We start from the raw sequence: 25,509 nt of genomic DNA, 5'->3' as shown, positions 1-25,509 counted from the left end.
TGTCTTTATTTTATGCAGGGGATTTTGTTGGTAACAAACTATTTCTTATATTTGCTTGCAGTACGTGCATATAAATGCGCAAGGTGTGTGTGCGCTTCCTTCTGGACGCCATTCCCATTACAAATATCAAGTTCCATTACTATTTTCATTCCTTGTTCATAGCCATGCCAGCTGCCACAAGTTATCATGTGCAACGTCGATCTGCGAGTGGCAAATGCAATCGACACCTAATCTGGGCGCGTACATCTACGTTTTATGCGTAAAGCGTGCAAACAAAAACTCTGAGAACCAGCGGTTACCATACACGCTAAACCAAAAATTGTGCGTGGAGAAAATCACGCGTACAAAGCGTGCAAAAATAGCGATAAAAATCCGTAAAAATATAAAAGCAACATGAATATATTTAAAATCTTAGCTATTCGAATTTGCTTCAGATTAATACATTTGAAATATTTATTTGTAATTTGAAAGAAAATAAGATAATTTTCATATTATTCCAAAATACATTCTATTTTTTTGTAGTCATTTTTCATAGTATAAAGTGCCAATATGCTACTCCATAACAGCGGGATTTATACACATGTTGCTATTGCTACCTCTCTCACTTTGATGAGAGGCGAAGCAGAGTCATAACAGAACAACGAAAAAGTATGTGCTCTGCGCACAGTTTCGTCAAGTAATAAGTTTTTAAATGAACAATACCAAAAAATGCGTAGTAAAAAATTGAGAGCGATAGTTTCCACGGTTTTAGCATTTGGTTTTGTGTTTGTTTATATTTTGGTGAATAGAATGTATGAAGAACACGTTCTTCTCTTAAATGAGTCGACGACCTCATATTGCTCCCTTAATCAGTGGCTTTGCTCGTTTGCTCACTTTCTCTCTCACTCACTCTTTACTGGACAGAACTAAACTATTGAGAAACTGAGCGAAGCTGAATAAACACGAATGAACACTTTTTGATCATTCGCGTGTAATCAACACATAACTTGTGCTGTCGAAAAAGAATTATATCCTTATATCTTATAGCTTCTGAGTTCTATGCGTTCATACGGATTGAAAAACAAGCAGACGGACATGGCTGATGAAAAATATATATACTTAATAGGTTCGGAGATGCCTCCTTCTGCCCATTACATACTTTTTATTGAGCCACAATTCATTCTACTCTATGGGTAGCGGGTAAAAAAAATGCATAGTAAAATATTGAGAGAGAGTTGAGAGCAGAGCCAATAATATTTTCCATATGCGTACGGCTCTCGCATGTGTTTCGTTTTTCTGTTTCTATGTTGGTGAATATAACGTGTTCTCCACTTCTTCTCTTAAATGAGTCAACCACCTCATATTGCTCCCTCACTTGCTCTCTTAATGAACAGAATTAAACTTTTGAGAAACTGAGCAATGAAGAATAAACATAAATTAACATTCGATCATTCGGGTGTAAGCAACCCAGCACAACGCTTCTGCTAAAAGGAAAAAGACGGGAAAAACAACTTAATTGTCAGTTCATCAGATATTCTTCGAGCGGATCGAATTTGTAATTTGAATGGCTATTGGCTTTACGAGTAACGCGGATTCGAATAAATGCCCGCCACAACCCCCAAGTCAGTCTGCAACTGAAATTAACATTGAGACGAGCCTCGATACGAACGTTGAGACCAACGTTAGGACGTATGTTGCATCTGCAGCACAGCCAGCTTCCGTCAACCGGCTGAATCAGGCAGCAGTGGAGAAGCATGGGCAACTGCCGTACAGAGTGCTCTACGTACTGTTTATCATTTTGTTATGGACTTGGATCTTGACTTCTATAATGCATCACTAATCAGAATTGGACCGTTTACCGTAATACTCTGAATTAACAAGTCAAACTAGAGGCAAGCTTGATATGTAATTTAAAATTGTTGCTACGGTTCTAACATTTGTTTTTTTTCTGTTTATATTTTGGTGACTAGAACGTATGAAGACTCTTAAATGAGTCAATAACTTCATATTGCTCCCTTAATCAGTGGCTTTGCTCGTTTGCTCACCTTCTCTCTCACTCACTCTTTAATGAACAGAACTAAACTATTGAGAAACTGAGCGAGGCTGAATAAACACGTATGAACTCTTTTTGATCATTCGCGTATAATCAACACAGCGCAACGCTACTCCAAAGTGTGCTGAAAAAAGAAAGAAATAAGGCGGTGAAAATAACTAGATAATCAGCCCATCACATATTCTTCGATCGGATCGAATTTCTAAAACTCGTTCAGGCTTATTAATTACATGGCGATTGGCTTCGAGAGTAACGCGGATTCTACAAAATGCCCGCCACAGCCCACAACTCCGTCAGAAATTGAAATCGACGTTGAGACATTCGTTGAGACGTACGTTAGGACGCATGTTGCGTCAACACCGCAGCCAGCTTTCGTAAACCGCCTGGCAGAATTGGAGGAGGAAGGGCGACTGGCGCTCAAGATGTTGTACATAATGATCATCCTTTTTCTTTCGATTGTGATCATCTGTCTCTTTAAGAAGGTTTCTTAATTCAAACAAATGAAATTAAATAGATTTGTGAATATTTTGTGATTTGTTTAGATAATTAACGTTTGCCGTCAGCTTAAAATTTTCAGCTTTATTAAAAATAGTTTTAAAGACAACGGAGAATAAATTAAATATATTTAAATTGATGACTATGGTAATAGATTGCATTACTTATATTACGAGATTACATAAGATTTCATCTACTAAGACCCAAGTGCTGTATAAAGCTACTGGAAGATATCAACCGCGAACAAATGGACCAGTGCAGAAAATCAGAAAAAAATATAATTATAGCGAGACATTATAATTGTTATAAAAAGAATTAGTTTTTGTAATTAAGAAGGCTTATAATAATATCCAAAATAATATAAACATAAATGATAAACATTAAAAAAATATATATATTTTAAAATTGTTTTGAATTTTTTGAAATAGTGAAATTAAAAGACACGCATTTTATCTGTCCGCAATACTGATAAGAAAATAGTTTAAAAAAAGCAAATTAAAATCAATCTAATCGCAAAAAAACTTCGGCCTCAATTACGCGATGTTCTGGATAGCAATGTTAACGAAGTGTTTGCCCGTAGCACTTGTCAAATATTTGGAACGTTTTGTGACGTAGGTCAGTCAACGGGCTCAATTTGTTTTAGATACTAGCAAGGCTAGCTGATGATGGCATTAGAAAATCAAGGGGCTTTGGGTGCTGATACATCAACATATCAATTAAAACACAAGTAAGGAATCTACAGTCGAGTGTGCTTGACTGTGAAATACTCTTTAATACAAGCAAAACAGTTTGATGTTATTCCTAAAATATACCTAAATGGGAGTGGTAAATATTTGTGCTGTCGAAAAAGAATTATATTCGCATAAATTATTGAATTGATTGAAAGATAAACAGACGCACAGACAAAGCAACTTGGCTATATCGTCTCGGCGGTTTACGCTGATGAAGAATATACATATATACTTTATAGGGTCGGAGAGGAAGGCACAAAGTTAGAAATTCACTCTACCCTATGGGTAGCGGGTATAAAAATGCGTAGTAAAAAGTGAGAGCGAGTTGAGAGTAGTGCAAGAAATAGTTCCCATATGCTACGGCTCTCACACGTGTTTTTTGTTTTTCTGTTTCTATTTTGGTGAATATAACGAGTTCTCTGATTTTTCTCTTAAATGAGTCAACCACCTCATATTGCTCCCTTAATCAGTTGCTGCGCTCGTTTGCTCACTTGCTCTCTCCATGAACAGAACTAAATTTTTGAGAAACTGAGCAATGAAGAATAAACATGAATTAACACTATTTTGATCATTCGCGTATGCGCAACCCAGCACAACGCTTCTCCAAAGTGTGCTAAAAAAAAGAAAGAAAAAAGGCGGTGAAAAGAACTAGATAGTGAGACCATCAAATTTACATGGCGATTGGCTTATCGAGTAAATCGGATTCTAAAAAATCCAAGCCACAGCCCACAACTCAGCCAGAAACTGAGATTAATATTGAGACGTTCGTCGAGACGTACGTTAGGACGTATGTTCCGTCAACACCGCAGCCAGCTACCGTAAACCGCCTGACACAACTGGAGGATGAAGGGCGACGGTCGCTCAAGTTGTTGTACATAATGATCATCGTTTTTTTTTCGATTGTGATCATCTGTTTCTTTATACCTTCTCGCGAATCGTCATTGGATGAGTCAATACAATTTGACCAGTCAAATGATTTTGACCAGTCAAATGATTTTGACCAGTCAAATGATTTTGACCAGTCTAATGAATATGAACCGTCAATTCACTGGGAGCCATATAACAGTAAATTATCAAGTCGACCTAAAGGCAAGTAGAAACACCAACCTAACTAAAAATACCTTACACATAACTTGATATATCAAACACACATTTGAAACTCTGGCGTCATAAAATGCTAATGGCATTAATTAATAAAAGTATTACAATTCAATTAAATAAATTAAACTCAAATCAACTACGTATAATTTAAACAAATTAAATTAAATAGATTTGTGAATATTTTGTGATTTGTATAGATAATAAACGTTTGCCGTCAGCTTACAAATTTCAGCTTTATTAAAAATAGTTTTAAAGAAAACGGAGAATAAATTAAATATATTTAAATTGATGACTATGATAAAAGATTGCATTACTTATATTACGGTAAATTGAATTTCGTTTTGTAGTCTAATTCATCTATCTTGTCTTAAACACAGCCCCTTACAAGTCTCCGAGCTTACATAAGATTTCATCTACTAAGACCCAAGTGCAGTATAAAGCTACTGGAGGATATCAACCGCGAACTAGTGGAGCAGTGCAGAAAAGCAGAAAAAAAGGATAATTATAGAGACACATTAAAATTGTTTTAAAAGAATTAGTTTTTGAAATTAAGAAGGCTTATAATAATATCCAAAATAATATAAACATAACTGATAAATATTAAAAAAAAATATATGTACATACTTTATAATTGTTTTGAATTTTTTGAAAAAGTGAAATGAAAAGACGCGCATTTTTTCTTTTCGCAATACTGATAAGAAAATAATTTATAACAAGCAAATTAAAATCAATCTAATCGCAAAAAAACTTCGGCCTCAATTACGCGATGTTCTGGATAGCAATGTTAATATTTGGAAAGTTTTGTGACGTATGCTAGGCATCAAACCTAATTTGTTAAAGATACAAGCAAATGGCTAGCTGATGATGGCATTTGAAAAACAAGGGGTTTTGGGTGCTGATACAGCTACATATCAATCTATAGTCGATAGTGCTTGACTGTGAGATACTCTTTAATACAAGCAAAACAGTTCGATGTTATTCCTAAAATATACCAAATTAATATACAGCAAAAATACTAAAATATACCAAGGGTATATTGACATAGTACTTCATTTAAAATATACCATAGAGTACAAAATGTACTACATTGTCAGTCAAAGCAACTAAATCTAGTAGTATTTAAGCGTTTTTCCCATACAAAAGAATTTCTTAAATAATTTTTCGGCTATTGTTGCTGATCAATAATATATATATATACTTTATAGAGTCGGAGATGCCTCCTTCCTGTTACATACATTTCCTGCCGGCACAAATATAATACCCTTCTACCCTATGGGTATCTGATTTTCATCAATTTTCTGGGCCATAAGTGAGGTTGGATATATTTCAAACAAACTTGATTTGCGTGAAAACAATTGCTGTCGCAAAATTTTATATCTTTTTACTTTATAGTTTCGAAAATGTATGTATGTATGTGTCAAAAAGTAAGAATTCCATTCTACCCTATGGGAAGTGGGTATAAAAATGCTTAGTAAAAAATTGAGAGCGAGTTGAGAGTAGAGCAAATAATATTATGCTACGACTCTCGCATGTGTTTTGCTTTTCTGTTTCTATTTTGGTGAATACAACGTGTTCTCTGATTCTTCTCTTAAATGAGTCAACCATCTCATATTGCTCTCTTAATCAGTTGCTGTGCTGTTTTCTCAATTGCTCTCACACTGAACAATGAAAACTGAGCAATGAAAAATAACTATGAATGAACACTATTTTGATCATTCGCGTATACGCAACCCAGCACAACGCTACTCCAAAATGAAAAGAAAAAAGGCGGTAAAAACAACTTAACTGTCATCAGATATTCTTCGATCGGTTCGAATTTCTAAAACACGCCCGGGCTTGTTATTTAAATGGCTCTTGGCTTTACGAGTAACGCGGATTCTAATAAATGCCCGCCTCAACCCCCAACTCAGTCTGCAACTGAGATTAACATCGAGACTAACGCCGAGTCGAACGTTGAGACAAATGTTGAGATAAACGTTGAGACGAACGTTGAGACGTACGTTAGGGCGTACTATATATTCCACCTGCAGCACAGCCAGCTTCCGTCAATTGGCTGAATCAGACACCAGTGAAGAAGCGAGGGCAACCACCGTTCAGTGTGTTGTTTGTAGTGCTTTTAATTGTATTAGCGACTTGGTTCTTCAATTCCTTGGTGCATAAGTAATCCGAATTGGAACGGTCACCGTATCACTGAGTTAACAAGTCAAACTTGAGGTAAGAACAAGCGTACAATGCCAAACACATATTTTAAATTGAGTTAGTACTTTTTATAACCTTGCTGACTAAAACTTTGGCGTCATTAAATGTTAATGTCAGTAATTAATAAAAATATTGGAATTTAATTTAAATACCATACAAATTGATAATTTAAATTCAAATCAACTACGTAACATATAATTAAAAAATTTTGAGATTGATTCAAAATAGTTTTTAAGTCAAAGGAAAATCAATTATATATATTTAAGTGTCATTATTTGATGACCAAGATAATAGATTGTATTCCTTATATTACGGCCTTTTGTAATCTAATTTGTCGATTATGCCTTAAACACAGCCCTAAAAAGTCCAACAATGGTTGGTTTCCGAAATTACGTAAGATTTCATTTACTAAGACCTAAAAAGTGCAGCGTAAAGCTACTGGAAAATCTCAACCGCGAGCTAATGGACGAGGGCAAAGCATGAAAAACTGTTAATTATAGAGACAGTGTAAAAAGGCTAAATTTTTAAAACTTATACGCTGATTATCTAAAGGTACATATTAAAGTTAGTATAAAAATAATTTGTTTTTGAAATAAAGAAGACTTATAATAATAACTACAATCAGATTAACATAACTGATAAAAAAAATAGAAATTAATGTTTCTATTTTTGTGGAAAAGTGAAATTAAAAGACACGCATTTTTTCTAAGCACAACACTGATAAGAAAATATTTTATAATAAGCCAAATAAAATCAATCTTATCGCCAAAACTTTCGCCACAATAGTCGCTGCGACTTTTATGAATAACAATGTTAGCGAAGTGTTTGCCCGTAACACTTGTCAAATAGTTGGGAAGGTGTGTGACGTATGGCAGACAACGTACTCAATTTGTTATAGATGCCAGTAAATAACCAGCTGATGCTGGCGTTACAAAAGTGAAGAACTATTTTAAACAAGAAACAAAAGCACTACTAAAGTATACCCTGTGCCTTACAGTTCATAATCATAACAATTTTGTGTTATATGAAATTATTATCAAAAAACTCTTGTAGGTTAGCAACTTACATGAGCGTATAGCAAAAATTCCGTGTTAAACCGACCCCCAAGCTTATGAGTTAGATCTCGAATCACCTAAAAGTATGCATTCTTTTTTTTATAGGCCAAGCACCGCAGTCGTCAAGATCTCAAACCAACACACAACGGATAAGGAAAAAATTATTATTTTTAATTTTTTGAGTCCACATGCTCAATACTTCTATTTTGCTAAATGAGTCATCTCCCGCACAATGCTCACTTATTAGTTTACTTCTCTCAGTTGCTCAATTGTTCACTCATGTACTTTACAATGAGCACAACTATGCAACTGAGCTAGAAAAAAGAAAGAAAAAATAAACATGATGGAACAATATTTTGATCACTTGCCTTTGAGCAACCCAGCAAAACGCTGCGCTGAAGGAATTTAATAAAGTGAACAAAAATTTCAAGAAGACGAGTTCCCAAAACTAAATCTGAAAATTGTTTATGGAGTGAATTGAGTACAGGTAATTGAGTAACATGGGAATTGAATGCGCTGCACAGACTACAACTCGGGATGTGACTGAGATTGAGATTGAAACGGATGTTGCGCCTGCTGCACAGCCTGATGTTTATGTCAACCGGCACAATGGGACACAAGTGGAGGAGTCAGAGCAACAGCTATACAATATGAAGTTTCGCCAACAGATTGTGATAATATCAACCGTGCTACTAGCATTTTTGATCGTTTTGACTACCATTTTAATGCCTGGACACGTATTACCCTAATATTTCAACAACTGTAAATAAAGTCAAGGAGAACAAATGCTTCAATTTAAATAAACCTCGCATAGAATTTTTCTATTAGACTATTAAATACATATTTTAAATACGACGCTAAAATTGACTTACTATTTATTATAAAAATATTATTTAGTGATCTGATGCTTTAAACGGAAATCAACTAATTTTAATTTAAAAAACTATATCAAATTGAATTTAGATATCTCTTAAATAATATCTTTCTATATTAAACGATGACTTACAACTTACACAGCTTCTTACATCTCCTCCGTTAATAGGGTGCCAAAATCTCATTATCAAATATTGCAGCTCATAATTACTAACGGATATCAACCACAAGCTAATAGAAAATATCAGCGTGTTGCATCTTCAAGCTATCAGAAACAGGGTAGGAAAAGAAGTTAATTCTAGTGACTTTCCAATTGAAACTGGACCACATTTTTTAAAATTCCTACTTTGATTATCTCAAGCCATAACTTAAAGTTATGTATATTTTTCTCTGAACAACACTAATAACAAAATACTTTATTACAGGCCAATTAAAATCAATTTAATCTAGTTTTTTTGATAACTATTTTAACAAAGTATTTGCCCTAGAACATTTTTGAAAACTTTTGTGAAGAATCCCAGACAACGTACTCAATTTATGATACCAGCAAACGGGTAGCTGATGATGGTATTACAAAAGTGTATCACTATTTTAAACAATGAACAAAAGATTGCATTAATATAGTATAGCCGGTGCCTTTTTGTTTGTAATCAAAACAATTCTGTTCGAAATTAATTAATACATTCTTAAGACAATACATTGCGAAAAGTAAATTAAATGTATGAATTATTGAAAACTTTTGTGAAGAATCCCAGACAACGAACTCAATTTGTTTATGATACCAGCAAACGGGTAGCTGATGATGGCATTACAAAAGTGTATCACTATTTTAAACAATCAACAAAAGATTGCATTAATATAGTATAGCCTGTGTCTTTTAGTTTGTAATCATAACAATTCTGTTCGAAATTAATTAATACATTCTTAGAACAATACATTGCGAAAAGTATGAATTATTATACATATTATTGTATATTTTCAGTCTATTTGAAATGCCGTTTAATGAAATTTTAAAGAAAATATGGCAATAAAAGCAAACACACTGAAAAATATATTTTATTCCAAAATATATTTTAATTTTTAGTTATATAAAGTGTCGAAGTTTCTTCAGCAGTCTGCAATATTTTAAAAATTACGGGCTCTAACGGATATTATAATGTAATTTCTAAAGTCTCGTGTAGGTTAGCAAATTACACTATCATATAGTATACAAAATTTCGTTTTCTCTATATTTTAAAGTGGCTTTAAATCTTGGTGTCATTGAGACAAACAGGCATGTCATGTACCAGGTGATGTATCCCTTCCTTAAGAGTTAGATCTCGCACTTAGCGTGGAAGGCCTCTCATTGCTTGGGAACGAGCAGCTCCTGAAAATATGCATTACTTTCATTAAATGCCAAGCAGCGCAGACGCCAAAACCTCAAAACAGAACGCAGCTGATAAGCAATAAATTATTATTGTTATTTTTGTACTAAATGAGTCAATTCCCTCATATTTTTGACATCTTCTCACTGAAGAGAGCTTAGCAATTTATCGTTCACTCGCGTGTGAGCAATCAAACACAACGCTGCTCCGAAGTGTGCTAAGAGAAAGGACAGAAATAAGGCGGTAAAAATATCTTGAAGATTAAAAATTTGCGGTGTCTATCATCGAATTGACGGACCGAATTTCTAACTTCGCACTTTAGAGGACCTGTGCGTTTGTCTATAAGAGTGCAGTCAGTCGTAAGATGGCGATTGTTTTTCAGCTGAACACGATTTCTGAAGAAAGCGCGGCACAGACCACAACACATGGTGAGACTCAGATTGCAACGGATGCCACACAGACAGCATGGAATCTGCTACCAGAGGACGAGAGTGCGCGAAAACTGTCAAAGAGAATGCTTCGAATCAATATGATCCTTTTGATCAGCGGAGGAGTGATTGTGATATTACTTATGCCAGTCCTGCGCGCAATTTGCATGGTTTTCGACAACAAGGCTTTTTATTGCTCATGATATCTTTATTTATCATCACTTTACACCAGAGATGAAACGGCAATAGCTGCTAGCTAGAGTTAAAAATAACACTACAAAGAATTTCGATTTTTGATTATAAAATTTATATTTTAAACACTCAGATAAAATATTGAACTATTAATTGTAAAGTGTTCATTAAATCTCTGACTTCATTAAATTGTATTTAATTGAATTTATATCAACTAAGCGAATAAAAAAATGCAATTAATAATTTATTAAATCATAAAGCAAAATTAATTCGAAAAAAATAAATATTGTGCATTTCTTAATATACAAGTATAGATTATTTTCCTGACACGATGTAATGCATCATTTTGGAAAATATTCATACTATAAACTTCTTAATAGCTAGCTGCACATTTCAACAAATGATTGTGTATATTCTATCCCAAATGATCTCGGTATCTTGAAGCATCGCAAACTTATAAGTTTGTTACAGACAACAAGCAGCTCTTCAAAATATGGTCTCATATTATGTTAAATGTAAATTTTGAATATGGTTTTCGTATTGCCAAAGCCAAGAAATGTAGTTTCCAAAGAACAATTGTTTACTTGTTCTCTTTTTCAATATGAGTCATTTCCCGCATAACGCTCACTTAATCATTTGGTTAGTTAAATTTCTCTCTAACTCACTATTCACTGATTACTCGCTTGTAAGCAACCCAACACAACACAACACAAGAAAAATCAGAAAACAAGCGACAAAAATATCTCAAAGAAAACAAATTTTCGGAGTCTATTTATTAGAATGGTATCGAATTGATGGAGCGAATTGCTTCAGAGATCTCAACTTTTGAGGACGTATGTGTTTTTGTTTAAGAGTGTTTTCAATAGTAACATTGCGATTGGTTTACCGCTGACCACGATTTCTGAAGAAAGCGCGACACAGTTCACAACTCACGCTGAGATTCAGATTACAACGAATGCTACACAGACAGCTGAGAACCTGATACCAGAGAATATGAGAGAGCAAAAACTACGCAAGAGAACGCTTCGCATCAAGGCTCTTTCTGCGCAGCATGGCTGCGATTTAATTTTTAATTTTTTTCTAATTTAACTCAATGTAGCAAAAATAATGCAATTAATAATTTATTAAATTAAAAAGTTGGTTTGATTGACACTAAAATTGTTGATAAACCTATTTAAAGTCAAATTAACAAACAATACAAATTGATTAATCATTATAATTATGGATAATTCTCAAATTACTATGCAATGTGTCACTTTAGAGACAATTCATAAAATACGCTTCTTATTGCAGAGTACATATATGGAAAGAGAGAGAGAGAGAGAAGGCTATGGAAGGATTTTCTTGAAGGATGCTCTTGACAACGTCGAGTATCTCGCTATAATTTCATGTTTTGAACTGACAACGAGCAGCTCATCAAAATATGTTCTTTTCTTATGTTAAATTTAAAATTTCAATATGGATCGTGACTTGCCTAATCCAAGCAGTGTAGCTTCCAGGGACTGAAACTCACACTCGCTCATTTGGGTGAACATGTTCTAGTTCTCTTTTTTTCAATATGAGTTTACTCCCTCACTCACTTATTAATTAATTTGCTCAATTGCTCACTTATTCACTCAATCACTTTACAATGAGCACAACTGTATACCTATAAAGGAACAATATTTTCACCACTCTAAACGCAGCGCCAAAGGAAAGAAGTAAGAAGACAAAGTCGCGGTAAAATCAGAACTTTGTTTTTGTTCGGGAGTGCATCAAGCAAGGATAATTAAGCAACATGACGATTAGCTGGGTATCTACATCTACATCCATATCTGAATCCACGACACAACCCCCAACTCCGGAGGTAATTGAGATTGAAATAGATGTTGCTCCTGCTCAAAGGAAGAAGTATCCCCCCAGTGTGGTGATCATATCAATCGTGTTACTAATACTCTTTGTCATAATCGTGTCATACGCGTACCCTGGAATCAATATACACGCAACTAAAACAAGTAAGAAAGAGTATGTTCAACTGTGAGATACCCACGACCCATTTTTAATAAAAGCAAAACAGTGTGGTATTATTCTAAAAATATACAAAAGTTATATACTGAAAAATACTAAAATATACCAAATGTTATGGATATACTATTACATTCAATTGACAAAACATGCAGATAATCAATCAAGGCAACTACATAATATTACATAAGTACAGCAGCGGTTATTTGGCAAATAATTCTAAATGTTTACTGATTTCAATCAAAAATTTTCAGGAATCAAAAGGACTGTAATTTAATAATTATAATTGCAGACAAACTGACAGACAGACGGACATAGCTTGTTACTGTCTGATAAAAACATATGTACATTTGCTGGAGGTATAACGTTATAATACCGTTCTATTAGTAGCGGGTATAAAAATACCTCGCCCAGTACTTTTTATTGGCGGTTAACCTTATATTTTAAACTCATAGCTAAAATTGTGTTAGTATTTATTATAAATGTGGTGAATCAATTTAAAATGTTTCCATTTCATTATTTACAATACAAAATTGCATTACTCATATCACATTAAATTTAATATTGAATTGTAACCTAATCTGTTTATGACGCCTTAAACACAGCCTCTTCCGTGTCCCACAATAAATGGGTGACGGGATCACATAAAGTTATATCGACTAGGATCAAAATATCACATCAGAAAACTGGAGAACATAAAACGCGAAAATATAAGCACAGTAAATCTTCGGGATCACATCATAAGCAAGGAAAGAAAAGTGGTTGATTCTAGGGACTTTGCAATTTAATTTCACATTTGATCCTAAAATATGGCTAAATTTGCAAAATTCATACTCTGACTATTGAAAGCAATATTAAAATTATTATTACAAAATTTGAATTTGAAATAAATATTAACATTCTCTATAAATGTATATAAATGATAAATATTAAATATTAAAAATATAAAAAAAAAATATATTATATAAATTATATCAAATTAATATTTTAAACACGAAGTTAAACTATTGAATTAAAATTAATTTAAATTAATTAAAATGAAAGGGCTTATCATTAAAATTGTTGATAAACTAATTTAAATTCAAGTCAATAAGTAATAAAAACTAAAGTCCAACGGATCTTTAAATATCGTTTTAATCATTTGGAAAGTTACAGTAGAAAAAAAGAAGGTTAATTAAGACTAAAATTTAAGGTTAGATAGTTTTCCTAATGTGATTTAATGCATCATTATGCAGACAACCGATTCTATAAGCTTCTCATTACAGAGTATAGGGATAGCTGTAGACAAATAAACAACAAATGAAAAAGTCCTTTATATTCTAAATTAAATTCAGCACCGAATAAGCTACTACTGCTTGAAAAGCTTTACGCAAATGCAAATGCTCTCTCTTTTTCTCTCTCTCGCTCAAGTTTGGAACTAGCAAGCAGCGATCATGTTAAATGTACAATTTGAATATGGCTGTTGAGTTGCCTACACTAACCAGTGTAGTGTGCAGGAACACTTGTTCAATTGTTCTTTTTTACAATATGAGTCAACTCTCGTATAATACTCATTTATTGGTTTACTTCCCTCAGTTACTCAATAGTTCACTCACGCACAATGAGCGCAAATAAGCAAGTGAGCCAAAATGAGAAAGAAATAATAAACACGAAGGAACAATATTTTGATCACTTGCCTTTGAGCGACCCAGCGGAACGTATATTAAATTTAAAAAGACGGGTTTCTAAATCTATATAAAAACTTAGTTTGTATTCAAAAGTTCATTAAGTACGGGAAATTGAGTAACATGGCAATTGGCTTGACACATTCAATAATTTCTGATGAATCCACTGCACAGACCACAACTCAGGATGTGATTGAGATTGAAATTGAAACGGATGTTGCGCTTACTACACGGCCAGCTGATTATGTCAACCGGCTTAATGAGACCCCAGATGAGGAGCGAGATCAACAGCAATGCAAGGCGTCCCTTCTAGAAAACCGGTATATTTTATCCGTTGTTTTAATAGGAGCTTTTTTCATTTTACTTATCTACTTTGTACCTACACATACAAAGGAATTGGGGGTGTATAACACTGATGTATCAACGACTAGAAATACAGGCAAGTAGATCCACTGATCAAATTATAAAATACCTTATCCAGGCCCATTAAATTCATATTTTAAAAACGCACTTCATATCGAGTTGGCAGTTATTTGAAAAAAATATTATTTAGTGAAACGATAAATTCAAATAAAATTAACTAAATAAAAAAAAAATTAACAACAAAAACCAAAAAACAACTAATTTTAACATATGTAACTTATAAGTTGTGTAGATATTTAATTGGTTTATTTTGCTTTACACACAGCCCATTATGAGTCGCTCAGTTGTGGCCTCTACTAAGGTCCAAATATCGCAGCACAAAACCCTTGGAGGATATCAACCGCCAGCGAAGGCACAAACAAACCAGCGGGTAGTATCTTCAAGTTACACAAGTAAGAAAAGGCCGTTAATTGAAATTAGACTACATTTTTTAGAATTTAAAAAATTTGTGCCAGGAATAAAAGAAGCTCATGTTGATTACTCAAGCTTTTTTTGCAAATTGTAAATGGACGTAACACTGAAAAGAAAATATTTAAAAATAAGCAATTAGAAATCAATCTTATCGCCAAATATTTCAAATTGAGGCCGCACGGTTCTCTGAATAAAAATTTTAGCAAAGTACACAGTTGCGTGAAGCATATGGGAAGTATTTCAAAAGTTTTGCGTCGTATGCTGGAGAGACGATAAAAATAAGAGGCTCTACTACAAAATACCCTGTATCATATAGATTGTGAATAAAGCACTTTTGTGCTGCACAATTAATTTAAAAATAAAAGAACATCACATTACGAAATGTAATTGAACATCATTATATAATATTAATAAAACACATTAAATAGATTTTAAGTGGATCAATTAAAAGCAGATTATAGGATCTGCATAACCGAAACTTTATGTTGGATTATAACAGCCAAACTCTACAATAAACTTTATCGCAGGGACTTCAATGGGGATGGTGTAATTGGATGCAGAGATGAAATAATGTGACACCTACTAGGACATAAGGATTCCAAGTCGAAACTAATGGTCTTCAAATAAATGAATAAAAAAAACATATCACAAATTATTATTATTAATATTAAATACATACATTATTAGTATTAAATACATAAAAAGTTTTTGTACAAGCAAGTACTGATAAGAAAATATTTTAAAATAAACAAAGTCAAAATATTTATTACATTTGGATAACAATTTCAGCAAATTATTATTATACAGCATATGGAAAATATATACATATTTTACAGATAAGTCATTTTGTTGGAGAACGAAATGAACGTTTTATCGATGTGAACCAATAAACAAACCAGCGTTACAAAAAGTGAGAACTATTTTAACTCAGTAAATCATCATCCTTAATTTGGGGATTTTCTCAAATTAAGTGTGCTGCAAAAATGATTTTTTCAATTCATATTCACGTGTTCTCTTTTTTTTATGAGTCAACTCCCTCATAACTAATTTACTCAGTTGCTCCCATGTTCACTTTACCATTTGCAGAATTGAACAATTGAGCAAAAATACAAATGAGTAAAACTTAACAAGCAAGAATAAATAAACATGAAGGAACAATTTCTTCATCACTGTCTCATGAGCAACCCAATACAAAGCTTCTCCAAAGCATGCTAAAAAGAAGAAAAAAATAATACAGCTGAATTCAAAACTGTGTTTGTACAAGGGAGTGCATATAATACGCTTAACTAACATGGCGATTGGGTTTCGCAACGTGAAATTGAAATTGTGACGGATGTTGCGCCTGCTTACTATATCAAACTCGGGCATGTGACGCCAGTTAAGCGGCGGAAGCTATGCATGAAGAGTTCTTGCATAATTTTACTATGTATTGCTGTAAATTTTTTTTGCGATCATGTTAATCTTGGATATCTGTTATAGCCAATTAAGCAAAGCGAATTAATAAGATACAAAGATACTTACTGAAACGCATTCACGAATGGATAATTCAATAAATAAATATGGTAAACTGACAAGACTTGCTGATAGTTCATAAAATATTCTTATTCGATTATTAAAGTGAATTTATGTCACTAAAAAAAATTATATTTATTCCATATTGATGAAGTTCTTTCTTTCTTGTATTAATATACTGTGATTAACTTAAAATAAATATAATTAAATTATAAATAAATTAAACAACAATGATTTAATCAACGAGGTCACCGTTTAAATAATCAATGCTTTCAATTAACGAAGAATTAATTTATTTCAATTGCTTGAAATCGATATTAAAATGTAATCAATTATGCAACTTGTGCAACCAGCATTGGAATCACAGTGGATAGGCATTTGTGAAACAATAGCAAACCAGAGTATGGCAAGCACGACATCTTAAAACTTCACCGGCAGGATGTATTGCATCACTTTGGGAATGACACCTTTTACAAAGACCGCTACACAGATTATGAGATAATCTATAACAAACTTTATCGCCAGGGGGGCTACAAAAATCATGTTTTCAATTAATTCATAATAACGCGGTTTACAACTACACCATTGCTTTGTTTAAGAGTCAAGAAAATTACTGATAAACGTATATGTTATGTGATCAATATCATAATTTTATGGATCTATTCCATTAACAAGTGTCAACTGAATTTGCACGCTTCTCCGCTGCTTCTAACACATGTTCTTGAAGTGAATAAACTGCCGTTTTTACTTGTTTTGTTATGTGCCAAACCATTTCTCATATTTGCTTATAACGGGTGCTTATAAGTATGCAAGATGCGTACGCTTCCTTCTGGACGCCATTGGCAGTTCCATTGCTACTCGCATTTCTAGTTCATATCTCTTCCAGATGACACACGTGTAATGTGTGAGTGGAAAATGCAATCGACACTCAATCTGAACGCATAAAGCATGCGAAACACTGACTACCAACAGTTGCCGCACACTGAACGCAGAGAAATCGAAGATAGCCAAAAATTGTGGAGCATGATTTGCGGGTTTCAATTGACAGCCAGCAGCTGGCATCGAGATAAGGAAAAAAAGAGAGCAAAAAGAGAGAAAGAGAGCGACCAAAGCATTGAAACAAGAAGAATGCAAGTTACATTCAATGGTGCTCGGCTTTTAAATACCCACAACGAATTTTCAATAAAAGCAAATCAGCACAGTATTATTCCCAAAATGAATTTACCGAAAAATTACTAAAACTAATGACTTTATTTGGTATATCGATATACTATTACATTCAAAATATACTATAGAGAATAAATTATACAAAACCAAAGCAATTTAAGCCCGAAGTCAAAAAAATCTAATAGCGTAATTTCTAAGCTAAAGTCACGATACGATATCTACAGCGTTTATGCCGGAAGTAAGCGGTACTAAAATCTAAAACAAACTAGTTTAGCGTGCAAAATAACACATGCTGTCAAAATAATAGCTCTATCTCTTAACGTTCCTGAGATCTAGATAGACATGGATATATCGCCAAGAAGATATACACTTTATGGGGTGCCTTATATTGCTTGTTACATACACAAAGCTATAATACTCTTCTAATCTATGGGTAGCGGGTATAAAAACACAAACTGTCAAGCATGAATTACACGCCAAAGCGAGCAAAACATTCAGCGCTTTGTTCAGCTCAAGCGATGTCTGTGTGCGTGTATGTAAGTGTATTCCGTGGGGTTATCGCTTAGTACCTGAGAAGATGCTGGAAAGGCGACCAGTTGAGCGCTGACAAGCGATTAATTAAGTAGCATTGCGATTAGCTTAGTTTTTGCTGTCCCAGCGATGACCACGATTCCAAATGGAAGTGCGGCACAGCCCACAACTCAAGCTGTGATTGAGATTCAGCCGGTGTTCATTGAGCCTGCTGGTGCCCAGCCAGCAGTTGCTTATGCCGAACTGCTCAATGGACCGCCAGAGGAGGAAGTTCGAAGAATGGGCAAGAGCAAGTTTCGCATCAAAAGTTTGCTGAGCTCGGCAGCCATTTTTCTATCACTGATGCTCATTGTGGGTGCCATTTTTATGCACCTGCAGCAAAAGAATCACTTCGGACGCATGAATTGGGGCAAGGAGGAAGTGGAGCCGCCAACAATTTTCTGGAATGACACAATGACTCCAACTATAGGTAAGTGGGAGCAGTTATATCGCACAGCATGCGGTTATTTCCTTATCAAATTCATATTTGAAATACGCAAAACAAATTGTGTACGAGTATATAGTGAATAAATAATGTGTATTTTAAAATTGCTAGCTAAAACATTATTGAAAAGGCAAAAATGAATTGAATGAAACTAACTATTATTTAAATGAGATTAAATTGACTGACAAACAGAAATTGAAATTTTCGTACATATATGTTTTAGTGTCACAAGTTCGTGATTGACTGAAGTTTAGATCATTTAATTATTATAAATTGTCATCAACATATATTAATGTCTTTGCATTTAGCAAATTGATTGCTGCAAAATATATAAATGCTTTCAAAATAAATCATTGAGTTAATCGATATTAATAAAATGTTTTTTCACTTTGTAGAATCCTACATCCAAGAGCCACTTGATGCCTGGAGTGAGTGCCTGAAGTGCATTGCGTATACAAGTACGCTAAATAGGTCTCTGTGCGGCGAAAATAAGTGTGGAACTTATGGCATCTCCAAGCTTTACTGGCAGGATGCATTGCGCCTTCCGGGCATAAATGTCAGCCAAGGTAATGAGAAATGATCGAATTTTTGGGATGACTATTAACCCGATTCTTTGCAGACTATGAGAGTTGCGCTCTGGATCCGGAGTGTGGATCAGAAATTGTGCGAGGCTACAACGAGCACTATGCCAGGGACTGCAATGAAGATGGAAACATTGAATGCAAAGATCACATAATGCTGCATATACTAGGACCCACAGGCTGCCGAACGCAGCGGATGCCGTTCATCTATAGCAAGCGGATGGACGCATGTTTGGAAGGGAGTGAGCTTGAATAGAAACAAAACAAAAAAACACTATAGCTAAACATGACATTTATTGTTTGTCGCCACGGGTGGGACGCCAGTAGAAGGTTAGCATAAACAAGGCCAGAAAATCAGTAAACAATAGCAACGCGGCAAGCTTGTCATCCTTCAGGCTCGTACGCAGACCGCCAACGCCCAGAATACTCTGTGTGTGATACACAACGACCTGAAAGTGGCAAGTGGCAAGTGGTACGAAGCAAGTGTGTGCAAATGTGTGTGTGTGTGGGTGGGTGTGAATGATATGGTCATATTGTGTGATATGTGATAGGTGAAGGACTAGTGTGGTTAGCTAAAAGGCAAAAGTGTGACAAAAGTGAGGCAGCCTTACGGGCAACAGCATCAGCACGATGATTGCAGCGTAAACGAAGAAAGGCCAGCTCAGCCGTAGGATGCCCAAGAAGACGACCACATAGATGCTCAGCAGCAGGGTGAAAAAGGAGACGGTAAACATGAAATTCATACTCTTGGTGAGGTCATGCTGCATGCAGTCGGAAGATTAAGATAGTGCAGCAGCAATCACACTGGACACTTTCGACTTACCGGCAAGAGCAGGGCCAGCACAATGGCAAAGACCATGACAATCATGGCGACCAATAAACCAATCACCAGATACATAATACTCGACTCCACTTCCAGCAGCGACAGAGCCACGATCTCACACTCCACAACGAGAATGACAAGCACCCAACTCACACACGGCATGTAGCGTATTTGATCGCTCAGCAAGAAGACCGCGAGAAAGAGCATTGCCATTAGAAAGGTCACGACAAAGGTCGACTCATGTCGTCGCACCACGTCTAGGATTCTATAAGCGGGGGGATGGCGAGGAACACGAATTACTTAAGCAATTTTTGTGTGTAGCTCGTACCATACTTTGGAAAGCATACGATGGGCACCCATTGTACCAGGGCCAACAGCAGAAAGCAGCCCAATGTGATGAAGGTGCGATAGACGAATCTGCGACGCTGCTCGGCCGTCTCAATTTCGATCTCAGGCCAAATTTTAATCCACGTTTTGAACATAATAACTACAACTCGTTAAATTTCATCTCAAACTTGAAACTAAAACAAAGGCTACAGAGAGCAGCTGATAGGGCAGGAAGGGGAGAAGCACTGTGGACAATCAGTTAAACTCAAGAGTTTAGGCACGACGCCAAATCAAACAAAACAAACAACAACTTTTATGCACTAAATTAGCGCAAAAAGCGCTCACGACATACATATATACACATAAACTTACAATACGAGTAGAAAAGTCTCCTAAATAATTGAAGTCTAAAAACTTTATAATCTTGCAACATCGCGCACAAATTGAACGTCACAAGTGTGTAATAATTAAAACTTTGCACCATGGAATGCTGCTCTACGCCCCTTGAACGCCTTGAGTTCATCCCAAAGTTTAATTCGAACTTTTTAATCATATAGTAAACGAGCTCCGAATCCGAGTTGTGAGCTGGACAGCACGAATTTTCTGAAATTTTCACCGATTGGCTACGGTTCAATTGTTGCCAAGTTCAAGTTAAAGTTTTCACTTTTTAGCTTTTTTTGTCAATAACTTTGACTTGTTTTTAATTTCTCCGTTATCAGCCTCAAAACAAATGTAACAAGAGACCTGGTCACTCTAGTGTTAGCATGTGCATGCATGCGGCTCATTATCTAGCTTTGGTAGCTATCTCACTTTAGCCACAGGATCCCTAACGGCTAGCTGTCCCGCTCTCCTCCACAGAACTCATACACTGTGTTTTGTGTCGCGTGTCTTTTACTCCTTTGCCAGCCTGCAAGTCGCACAGTTAACAATCTCTGCACACTGGTTTGTAGAGTGCCAGTAATTGCATCAAAAATGCATATATAATTTATGTAGCTGCCGTGTCGGGTCGTGTCGTGTCCTTGCTGTTAATTTGAAATTTTTCTTTGCCTTTACGCAAGCAAGCAAGCTGGCACGCACACAAGCACGCATGTCTTTTTGTGAGCAATGCGTTTTTCGTGTTCATCCACTTTGCATTGCGAGGCACTTTGATTGGGGCCCAATCATAATCATTGTATTGCATGACAAGCGCATATTACTTTGTTAAGTCAAACGAGTAAATAGCGCATGGTTCAAACGACGCCAGGCGAAAGTCAATTCTTATTTTTATGGAATTGTAATGAATTAACTAATTGCAGCTGATGCTTTCAGTGAGTGTTTCAAATATAGAATACGACATTCTATCTATAGCTTGTTGGCTCGACTTCTAGCGAATTTGATTGATTAATGCTCACTCAAGGACAATGACAGACCCAAAGAGTTTCGTTTAAAAACAATTACGGCTTCGGTTGAACAACTCCTCGCCGCTTCGATGTCCGCAAACTGTTTTTATTCCATTTTTTTTTTTGTTGAGTGGCTCTTGTTAAAGGTGTTGCTCGATATCAAATCCCGCAGATTGACACTGTGTTGGTGGAGGTGGAGAGGGGGGCGACAAGAGTACAAATTGATTGCTTTATAGCATAGCAGAGCACAGGAAGGCATGCAGCAGCCTGGCATCAGGCAACGTTGTGTAAAATTGGTGGAATGCTGGCCAAGTTGTTAAAAGAATTTTGCGATTCTTTTTGCCAGCTGCTCAATTTCGAGCAACTTTCTTTTTTGTTGTGTTATTTTCTTCTTTTTTTTTTTGTTGCGTTCGCTCACGTTTTTGCACATGGCAAAAAACTTGCAACTGCGAACTTTTACTCAATTTTGCATGCAGTGCAGTGGGTTTTAGCTCCACGGTTCCTTAATTCCCTTCAACAACCTCACTCGCTTTCTCTCTTTATATTGCATACAAGACCAATCCTCGTCATGAATTTTTAGCGCTTTGCTTTTGGCAATTTGTGTGCACTGCCGTAGGAGTTCTTGGTGGGCAGGGAAAGGAAGCCAATGAAATAGTAAAAAATGTATCATACTTTTGGCTGGCATGCTAACAACATTTGCTATATGAAATTTAAATGCCATTTGCCGGTTGCCGGCTCCCGGTTTGTCAGTTTGTCAGTTGCTAGTTGGCATACACAAAGCAACAAAGGATATGCGATAAAGTCACGAAAAATGCAACAGCAAACCTGACAAACCTCCAGAGCCCCAGACTAAGTGCTTGACTCTTCAAATGCCTGCACTCAGTCAGTGTCAGAGTCGAAGTCACCGTCAGAGCATGAGTAAATATGCCAATGCAGAAATTCCAATTTCTCTAAGTATGTTTTGCAAATTTTATAAACTTTGGGGAGGTCTGGCAAGCGAAAGGGTTACAGTTGGGTTGGCGTTGTCTACCATAGATCGTAGGCAATCAGCAAGCGTGCCACATAATTAAGTGTACATCAGAGATTAGCCGCAAACCGAGGACGACGACAACGTACAAACAGAGTACAGAAAACGGGTAGCACACCCAAATGGGAGCCCCATAGCACCGCAGGCCATAAATCCCGACTAGCGGCCGTAGCTTTAATGTGCATATTTAAATACGCATTGGCAATGAGAAGGCGGCATGGCAGCACGGCAGTAAAACCAACAACAACATTGTCAATAGCAAACAGAGAAACAGCCGACAGACGGCAACGAAAGCGACAACTTTAATGTCTCTGTCGTGGCAATAGCAATGGATATGGCAATGGCCGCCAACCAGAAGGCTGCGGCGCTTCATTAATTTTATAGTCACCAAGGAATCTGACACAGAGCGAGAGAGACAGAGAGGGTGAGTGTGGTGAGTTGAGAAATCTGAGGTCGCTTAGGTGTGCGTTTTGTGGTTGATTTTAGTTGTCGTTGGGTTAACTTTGAAGTTGCTGTGCGAAACTGCCTAGAACAAAAAGTTTTGATTGTCTAGCCACGCACTAATACACACGCAACACACACCCACATGTCACACACATACACACACACCCAAAGACATATACGCGCACGTCAACACATGCGAGAGAAGAGAAGATGTGTGTGAGCGTTGCTAACTCAAGTGGTTAAACGTGAAACTTTTTTAATCAGAGTTGTTGTGGGCAGCGCATGCCACGCTGGCGCATTGTGTAAACAATTTTCGTAATCTTGGGCGCATAGTTTCACCGTCGTCTTCTGCTCGGCTTCCTGTTTCCTGCCTCCCACTTCCTATTTCCCGTCTTGGGTGGCCTGTCACGCCATTTGCGTATATGTGAGAGAGATGCAGCCAAGGCCAAGAATAATAACAACAACAAAACGGCCAAAAATTGAGCAAAAGCCTCATCAAATTGGCAACAGCGCCCGGCTTCGCTTTACTTATTTTTGTTGTTGTTGCTGTTTTTTTCGTGCTAAATAAAATTCATGAGCCTTGGTAATAAAAACGTCAGCGCAGCGAGAGCGCGATGGCACAAAAGACTCCGGGCAGCACAAGTAAACCAAGACAACAGCAACAAAAATACCAGTGAAACCGACAACAGCAACAACAACAACAGGAACGCCAATGACACCTCCAACAACAATGGAATTGTGGAGCAGCTGTCACCACTTGGCAATGACAATGGCACCCTCGAGAGAGAGCGGAGCGCATAAATTCGAGACATCCTTTGTGCAATGCCCAAAAAATTCACAACACAACAGTTTGCATTCATTTAATTTTGGCTATTATCAAAAATAAAAAGGCTTTGCGCTTGATTGAAGTTTCTCAGCTTCTCGGCCTGGCTCAATGTCTCGCCAAATTATACGTAAATTAAATGCGGCTGCAAATCTAATTTGCGTCAAAGAACTACATTATCAAAGCCTGGGCAACAGAGTTTTGGGTAATGAGTTTCTAGATATAAAGTTAAGCTGCACAAAAGACTGGAAATTTGGCTGGTAAAACTTGTATATAAACTGTGCGTATACTTAATATCGCAATAGTGTGAGTTAAACTATGGTTATCACCTTTTGATGGAGCGCAAACTGCGCAAATTTGCCAGAAAATTAATTTATTAACGTCGAGAAATGCAATCTTGACAAAATGTTCATTTTATGTGCCAATCAATGTTATTATTCGTGGGGAAATACAATTCGTAATCCGATTAAAATTTATGAAAATTTCAATGATGCATCAGATCTTTCACGTACGATATTTTGGGTATGAAAAATCAGCTTGTGAAATTAGATTTGTATATTGAAAATTCGCACAGAATTTTCATATATTTTTTTTACGACAAAAATGAAAATAATAAAAAAAAAACGTCGCTGTCGCCGCCGGCAGAGGCTGCAAATATCCGCAGGATGCGCTGGCTGACTGTCAGGCTGTCTGGCTGCCTGGTTTAATGCTGGCTGCTGGTTGGCGGCAGCCGGTGGCTGTCAATGCGATTTTGTCAACGCAATCAGCCTCACTGACAGCATCGCCCACAAAACACATTTTCCTGTTGTTTTTGCCAATTTTCGATGGTGTTTTCGGTGCGCGCAACAACACAAAAAAAAAGTGAAATAAAAATAAAACGAGAATGTGCACACAATCGACCATTTACGATACACAGCACATGCATGTACTCTCGTCTATATACGAGTATAGTACGATATGTGTGTGGATACCATATCGTTACAAATCGCTTGCTTGTTTGCGTATCAATGAAGAAATAGCCTTTATAGCATACTTTCCAGCGCAAGTATTATACAAAGAGGGAGAATGTAAGAGAGAGAGAGAAAGACAGCGAGACAGAGCGCTGCGATGACAAACAATTTCCGTGGCTCTCGCCTTGCGGCTTCCGCTTTTTTGGTCTCTGTATCGTAAGCTTTCGTTCATTTCGCTTTTCCTGGCTCTTTTTTTTGGTATTTCGGTCAGGTCACATTTATGTTGATGTTGTACGAGTATACATTAATTATAGCTATTTACTTTTGCGTTTGCCCCTGCCAATTATGTGCACGAAATGGCTTATTATTGGTCTATATACACACACATACACAAAGAGAGAGAGAAGCACAAACACATAATACTTCGGACATAGACATAGATGCATGTCCAAATCAGCACGCCAAATGGCCCTCAAAGGCCACTTTCAT

The 25,509-nt window shown here is 36.1% G+C and overlaps 5 protein-coding genes across 7 annotated transcripts in view; 3 read left to right on the top strand and 2 right to left on the bottom strand.

The window, feature by feature from the left end:
* Positions 1-25,509, bottom strand: part of LOC133842986 (GTP-binding protein Rhes) — a 40,659-nt gene that overhangs the window by 5,904 nt on the left and 9,246 nt on the right. The window lies entirely within an intron of this gene.
* LOC133844193 (uncharacterized) lies at positions 3,853-4,959 on the top strand. Its single transcript, XM_062278089.1, has 2 exons — positions 3,853-4,347; positions 4,737-4,959. Exons 1-2 carry the CDS (start codon positions 3,933-3,935, stop codon positions 4,859-4,861), a joined length of 540 nt encoding a protein of 179 aa, XP_062134073.1. The 5' UTR covers positions 3,853-3,932; the 3' UTR covers positions 4,862-4,959.
* On the top strand, positions 12,118-13,262 carry LOC133845218 (uncharacterized). The gene is made up of 2 exons (XM_062279611.1): positions 12,118-12,464; positions 13,080-13,262. The coding sequence occupies exons 1-2, from the start codon at positions 12,248-12,250 to the stop codon at positions 13,238-13,240; spliced, it is 378 nt and encodes a 125-aa protein (XP_062135595.1). The 5' UTR covers positions 12,118-12,247; the 3' UTR covers positions 13,241-13,262.
* Positions 18,240-19,537, top strand: LOC133843886 (uncharacterized). Its single transcript, XM_062277644.1, has 3 exons — positions 18,240-18,651; positions 19,062-19,232; positions 19,286-19,537. Exons 1-3 carry the CDS (start codon positions 18,312-18,314, stop codon positions 19,501-19,503), a joined length of 729 nt encoding a protein of 242 aa, XP_062133628.1. The 5' UTR covers positions 18,240-18,311; the 3' UTR covers positions 19,504-19,537.
* On the bottom strand, positions 19,541-20,605 carry LOC133843885 (uncharacterized). 2 transcript variants are annotated; one of them, XM_062277643.1, is made up of 4 exons: positions 20,404-20,600; positions 20,071-20,335; positions 19,859-20,008; positions 19,541-19,696 (listed from the first exon to the last, which is right to left on the bottom strand). In XM_062277643.1, exons 1-4 carry the CDS (start codon positions 20,550-20,552, stop codon positions 19,541-19,543), a joined length of 720 nt encoding a protein of 239 aa, XP_062133627.1. In that variant the 5' UTR covers positions 20,553-20,600. The 2 variants fall into 2 exon arrangements, with proteins under 2 accessions (XP_062133627.1, XP_062133626.1); XM_062277642.1 differs by having other exon boundaries at positions 19,639-19,806; positions 20,404-20,605.

Source organism: Drosophila sulfurigaster, chromosome 3, assembly GCF_023558435.1.
Source record: "Drosophila sulfurigaster albostrigata strain 15112-1811.04 chromosome 3, ASM2355843v2, whole genome shotgun sequence".
Lineage (NCBI taxonomy): Eukaryota > Metazoa > Arthropoda > Insecta > Diptera > Drosophilidae > Drosophila > Drosophila sulfurigaster.
Note: the sequence above shows the minus strand (reverse complement) of the source record. Positions and strands in the feature narration are given on the sequence as shown.

Bases quoted from the DNA above. Each gene is read 5' to 3' on its own strand.
- LOC133844193 (XM_062278089.1), top strand. From the start codon at position 3,933: ATGGCGATTGGCTTATCGAGTAAATCGGATTCTAAAAAATCCAAGCCA. The intron at 4,348-4,736 runs GCAAGTAGAAAC...TCTTAAACACAG, and splicing joins ATTATCAAGTCGACCTAAAG to CCCCTTACAAGTCTCCGAGC.
- LOC133845218 (XM_062279611.1), top strand. From the start codon at position 12,248: ATGACGATTAGCTGGGTATCTACATCTACATCCATATCTGAATCCACG. The intron at 12,465-13,079 runs GTAAGAAAGAGT...CCTTAAACACAG, and splicing joins TATACACGCAACTAAAACAA to CCTCTTCCGTGTCCCACAAT.
- LOC133843886 (XM_062277644.1), top strand. From the start codon at position 18,312: ATGACCACGATTCCAAATGGAAGTGCGGCACAGCCCACAACTCAAGCT. The intron at 18,652-19,061 runs GTAAGTGGGAGC...TTCACTTTGTAG, and splicing joins CACAATGACTCCAACTATAG to AATCCTACATCCAAGAGCCA. The intron at 19,233-19,285 runs GTAATGAGAAAT...GATTCTTTGCAG, and splicing joins GGGCATAAATGTCAGCCAAG to ACTATGAGAGTTGCGCTCTG.
- LOC133843885 (XM_062277642.1), bottom strand. From the start codon at position 20,552: ATGTTCAAAACGTGGATTAAAATTTGGCCTGAGATCGAAATTGAGACG. The intron at 20,336-20,403 runs GTATGGTACGAG...CCCCGCTTATAG, and splicing joins CCCATCGTATGCTTTCCAAA to AATCCTAGACGTGGTGCGAC. The intron at 20,009-20,070 runs GTAAGTCGAAAG...GACTGCATGCAG, and splicing joins TGCTGGCCCTGCTCTTGCCG to CATGACCTCACCAAGAGTAT.